Source organism: Staurois parvus, unplaced genomic scaffold (assembly GCF_062004578.1).
Source record: "Staurois parvus isolate SC_StPar_1 unplaced genomic scaffold, SC_StPar_1.0 ptg001590l, whole genome shotgun sequence".
Classification (NCBI taxonomy): Eukaryota; Metazoa; Chordata; class Amphibia; order Anura; family Ranidae; genus Staurois; species Staurois parvus.
Genome location: NW_028319386.1, coordinates 480,001 through 486,004, shown reverse-complemented (window position 1 = coordinate 486,004; position 6,004 = coordinate 480,001). Strand labels below are relative to the sequence as shown.

General features: G+C 44.9%; 1 protein-coding gene across 1 annotated transcript in view; it reads right to left on the bottom strand.

Moving 5' to 3' along the window:
- Positions 1 to 991: 991 nt before the first annotated feature.
- The window catches only part of RBP5 (retinol binding protein 5), a 15,502-nt gene continuing 10,489 nt past the window's right edge, over positions 992 to 6,004 (bottom strand). Inside the window, exons 3-4 of the mRNA XM_089662928.1 lie at positions 4,490 to 4,591; positions 992 to 1,134 (exon numbers count right to left, since the gene is read on the bottom strand). Coding sequence (XP_089519054.1) covers positions 1,081 to 1,134; positions 4,490 to 4,591 — 156 coding nt within the window. The 3' untranslated portion in view covers positions 992 to 1,080. The remainder of the gene's footprint in view (positions 1,135 to 4,489; positions 4,592 to 6,004) is intronic.

The following is a 6,004-nucleotide window of genomic DNA, read 5'->3' as shown; positions in this document are numbered from 1 at the left end:
CAAGTCCATCCCCACCATCAGGGGCTCTGGTGAGCAAGCAGGTCGGGACTTAGATTCCGCGCCCTGGGGAATTCTGGTCTGCGGAACGTTAGAGGCTACCACCAGATGGTCCCTAACAATACTCATTTGGCGCCATGAGTGGGTGCTCCCCACATATTTAGTGGTGAGGTTTGAGCAGTGGTGGGCCGTCAGGGCCCATCCTGACAGGACCAAGAGCTGACCCACACTGCCCAAAATTTTCCATGAGGTTGGGATTTATAGAGAGCCAATTGGGTCGTTATCAGTGTAAAAAGTTGCAGTACTTCCAAGCTCCGATCATCATCTGTTGACCATGAGACTTTGATGTCTGCTTCACCTTGACTTGGAGCTGAACTTTGCCCTCGTATGTTTTACAATTCTTCATGTTTGAGCCTCTATGCCCAACAAAGGACTTGAGTTGGCCCTAAAGAGAAATTCCAGGCATGAATCAATGTAACTATGTATATGCCATACCTGGCTAATGCCCATGGAAGCTGTACTTCACTGAAGTAGGTGCAGCGCCATTGGGTTTGAGTGGAACATTCCCACATGAGAGTGGGGCCTGGGGCAGACTGTGGTCATGGGTAATTATGTTATGGGGACCAGGACTGATGTGTTGGTAAGTAAACAAGAAATGCTATAAAATATCTCCAATGGAACACAAACAAAAACATTTTTAGAAGAGTGGGGATGGACTAGATCCAACAATGTCTGCACCATCCTGTCCAGGTGACAACTGCACATCCTATATCTTGTCATGGTGTCACAGGGACAGAAAGTGAGGGAAGATCTCTCCAATTAGGTCAAAGACCGAAGTAAAAACTGGACAGTGATTGTAACTCTTCCCCACTCTACAAAACTACTTTTCAGACCTAGGAGTCTACTAGTTGGGGGTAAGGTAGGTAGAACCTTGAGTCATTTTCATTGTTGAGGTCTTTAGAGATTTAGCGGGCCATAAAGAAGATACACCAAATACAGTAAAATTAGACTTTAATATACAATTCCAGAGCTGATTATCCACAAATGCATGAAAAGCAAAGGAGACAGTGGTTCGAGTCTTCTTCACGAGACCCTCCGGAAGGTCTGTGTGCTGACCACATTTCTAGCTGTGAGTTCCTGTAGAGACAACATCATGTAATTGGGTAACACACCTCATAATTTAAGACTCACAAGTTATTCCTAACTTTTCCAGTTCATACTAAGTGACAGGTTCTCTTGAAAGCTCATTTTCCCCACCACTGATATCCTCTGCTATTCATCATGTCCATTGAAACCCTTGGAGATATCCACTACCTCCAGGTATGATGGAACATGTAACTTTCTCCCCTTGCTACCAAGATGTAGGATTGAGCTAAGGTCTTTGAAGTGTGTCTAAAGCCAAACCTTTTTATTGAATTTTACAGTAGGGAAGGGTTTTAAACCCTGTTAATTGTTGGCAGTTTTGTGTCCCTTCTGTGTATACATATCCTCTTTATTAGTCTTGGTGACCATCACCACAGGGACTGAAAGTCATGAGAAATACAAAAGTTTTGGTCTCCTCCAAACCCTATTCCACATAGTTGACCACCGATACTCATCTCCTCTGCTCTCCATCATCTCCATTGAAATCCATGGAGATATCCACCACCTTCAGGTATAGGGGAACATATAAACTTCTACCCCTCTTACCAAGATGAAGCATTGGGCTAAGGCCATTAAAGTGTATCTAAAGCCAAACCATTTATTTTTATTTTAAAGTAGAGAAGGGTTATAAACCCTGTCCATTGTTGGCTGTTTGTGTCCCTTCTGGGTACAGTTATCCTCTTTATTAGTCATGGTGACCACTGTCACAGGGACTGAAGGTCATGAAAAATCCAAACGTTCTGGCCTCCTCCAAACCTTATTCCACATAGTTGAACACTGATACTAATATCTCCTACTCTCCATCACATTCATTGAAACCCTTGGAGATATACGCTATACCTCTAGGTGCATGTAACCTTCTCCCCTTCCTACCAAGATGAAGCAATGGGCTTCCTCCAACCCTTATTCCACATAGCTGTCGCAAAGATCACGAAGATGGCCCATCTGCACCATACTGTCCCGGACCTTTTCATACTTCCTCAGAAATTGGCCACATACTTATTTTTGGTCACTACTCAAGTGATGGCAAAGCTTGGAAGAAGCCTACAGACCATTTTTAAGCAGTCAAAGAGTGGATAAAATGAATGCCGAGTAATGAGACCTTAAATGATTCACTAACTAAGTTTTAAAAAATATGGGAACTATGGCTTACCTACGTTTTTCCAGCCTTGAATCCATCCAGCCCACATATTAGGTCCTAGTCCCGAGTCCAAGAAAGACTACCCCCCCCCCCCCCCAGTATCACCTTCTCTACCAATCTCGGCTTTACCCCTCATTCACATTCCCTAACCACCCTCCCCCACTTTTTCTTCATTTCTTCTCTAGAAGTTATTCCAACTCTCACCTCTCAAGGGTTCTTGGAATCTTCCCTTCCCCACCCTTTCACTATCTTGGATCCATGGAACTCCATGAAGGTTTGCATAGCTAGCTGACACTACCTGTCCTTGAAAAGGCCTTCTGATGAGACAGGAATTAGGGCCCTGTATATTTGCTTCTACACATACCAGACTCTGTATTCCTATTACATGTTACTTTTACCAGATATCTCAGCCCTTTTGTGGTTATTCTGTAGTTATTTCTAAAAAACAGTAAAATGACTGAAACAGAAAAATCCAAAAGTTTGAGTCAGTGGAACAGGAATAGAAGAGAAACCTTCCAGTGGGGTCTATTTATGAAGGAATTTGCTGAGCGAATGCCTCAAGCATTCACACAGCCATCTCAAACAAGCCCTGTATTGTGTTTAATATGGTTCCATCTAGTGGTCATAATGCAGTATTTTCCTGAAATACCTTAACCAGGAAAATGCTGAATTATGGCCACTAGAGGGAACTGACGATCGTAACATAACAAGGGAAATACTGCATTATGGCCTCTAGATGAAGCTGACAATCATAGGCAATAAACATATTAGAAACATTAGGGGATTATTCATGATGGCTGTGTGAATTCTTGAGGCACGCACAGTGGGATTTTTTTTTGCTTTGTTTTTTGTTTTAAATAAATAGACACCTAGGTGCTGTGACAACTTTATAGAATTAATTCTTTCAGATAGTGGTGCACTGAAATGAAAATTGTGGTGCCGAAACCGAATATGCAAAATGCATTTAGCCGAAAACTAAAATCGAAATGAGCAGCTTTTAACCCCATCACACTGGCGCCTCCCGGCCCTTTAAGAGTTTCAGAAGCCGGGAGGTGGGGCGGGGTTTAGGGTCATCCATGCTTACCTTGCAGGCCCGGACTGACCATTTGGAAACTCGGGCACTTCCCGAGGGCCCGGGGTCAGTAGGGGGCCCCATGAGATGCCCCTGGTACCTTTTTCATAGGCTTTTTTGAGTTTGGGCAAGGACACAGAGGCCCCATGATCCCCTATTTCCCAGGGGCCCCATGAGTTGTCAGTCCGCCCCTGATCCCTTGTGATAGAAATAATTAGTGACAAGTCCTCTTTATGGAGAGATCGGGGGTCAATAAGACCCCACATCTCTCCTCTACAATGTAAAGCGTTAGATAAAAAAAAAAGCATTGATCTAGTGCATTAAAAAAAAAATGGCCGGAACGGGAAGTGACATCGCTCCGGTCCTCCAAGGGCATAGAGATGAGTGGCGGCCATCTTTGCTTCACTCATCTCTATGCCCAGCGCCGGGATCGATCGTTTCTCAGGTAAGGCTGAGAACTACCAGGCGTCGGCGGTGAGGGGGCGGGGTTTTTTCAGCACCTGTATTGGTACTTTTTTTCATTACGGCCGACGGCCGAAAGGGGTGTTTTGGGCCGAAATGTTTCGGCCACTGAAATTTCGGTGCATCCCTACTCTCAGATTTCCCTTTGACTTTCTGATGTATCTACAGTACAAGAAATGAAGAAGAGTAGAGGGCAGGGGCGGACTGATCATTCGAGCACTCGGGCAGTGCCCGAGGGCCCGGGGTCAGTAGGGGGTCCCATGAGATGCACATGGTACCTTTCATTGGCTTTTTCATAGGCTTTTTTGGGTGTGGGTGAGGACACAGGGGCCCCATGATCCCCTATTGCCCGGGGGCCCCATGAGTTGTCAGCCCGCCCCTGGTAGGGGGTTAAAAAAATGCATCATTTAGGCACTCTGTAACCCACATAAATTAGACTGAACAGAGCAACAGGGGAACATGGGAAAGGTAAGAATTGTATGAGGGGTGAAATTAGAGAGAACCTGTCACTTTGCAGTGAATAACAGCCAAGCAACTAGCATTTTCAGAAGGAGAGATTGGCAGGGACTCTCAGTACGGGCTTATTTCTATCCATCATTGTTTTTTTTGTTTTTTTTCATCCAAAATTGGAAAAAACAGTGAAGGATTATTTTAATGGATAATGTTGGTCTCACCACATGCAGCAAGTCGCCTTCCAGCCACTGTTTCCAGCCACGATTCGGCACTTCGCCTTTCTGTACGCACACCAGCTTGTTACCTTCCCAAAACACGGTCGTCTAATAGAATGGGAGAAAAAGGATAACTAGAGAACTGGGGGATACCTAAAAGAAACACACGCAGTACATTTCTGCAATACATACACATTTCCCAATATTTTGTCCTTTTTTACAATGATGCAATTGCAGACGGATGCCTGCTGACCTGCCAGAAATCCGATTCTGGGTTGGACCCGCTTTTGCCTTCATTCTTGGTGGCGTAGATTCACCAAGGCGTTGGAAACGTTCCTCAGAGATTTTGGTCCATATTGACATGATAGCATCACACAGTTACTGTAGATCTGTCGGCTGCACATCCATGATGATCTCCCGTTCCACCACATCCCAAAGGTGCTCTATTGGAGATCTTGTGACTGTGGAAGCCGTTGGAGTGCAGGGACCTCATTGTCATGTTCAAGTGCGAGTGCAGATAAATGCCCGCCGACCTGCCAGAAATCCGGTGAGCTCCTGACTTCCTGTAGTGAGCTGACAACACTGCCTCTGATGCACTGTAATCCCAAGCAGTGTTGTCAGCCCTGCAAATTCTCCTCTGCTGGACTAAATAATTCCTCCGTATTCGCCATATCAGCAAAGGGAGAGGATGTGCATGTGTAGTGTGAAGGCGCTAAATATTTTCTTTTTTTTTTTTATTATTATTTTGCCTAGATATCCAATTTAGGGGTCTATTTATTACATGAAAAGCTGAAACAATCAGAAACGTCTGTGCATTTCACTTAAAGTTTTTTGAATGGATTAACCTTACACTGGGAAGGGGATTCTTTACTGTCAGAGCTGTAATGATGTGGAACTCCCTTCCACAATTGGTGGCGTCAAAAACTCTTAGATGGGCATCTTATCTGTGATATTGACATAAACACACACGTTAAACTGGATGGACTGGTGTCTTTATTGGGCAGCACAGCGGCTAAATGATTAGCACTTCCGCCTGGCAGTACTAGGGTCGTTGGTTCAAATCCCAATCATGGCACCACCTGCATGGAGTTTACATGTTCTCCCTGTGCCTGCGTGGGTTTCCTCCAGGTACTCCGGTTTCCTCCCTCACTCCAAAGACCTGCTGGTAGGTGAATTGGATCCTGTCTAAATTGTCCCTAGTATGTGTATGTATGAATGTGAGTTAGGGACCTTAGATTGTACGCCCCTTGAGGGTTAGGGACTGATGCGAATGTACAATATATATGTAAAGCGCTGAGTAAATTGACGGCACTATATAAGTACCTGAAATAAATAATAAATCCCTTTTCCCACCGCCCTATAGCAGAAATACTGTGCTATGCAGAGCCATACAAAGCAGTGTGCAGGAGCTGACAGGGGAGAGATCTGGGTTGTTTATACATAGGTCTCTCCACCGTCGGAGATACTCGCCGATCACCGGCTGGGACCCAGTGATTGACAAGCGAGGCCGCGAATGGCATT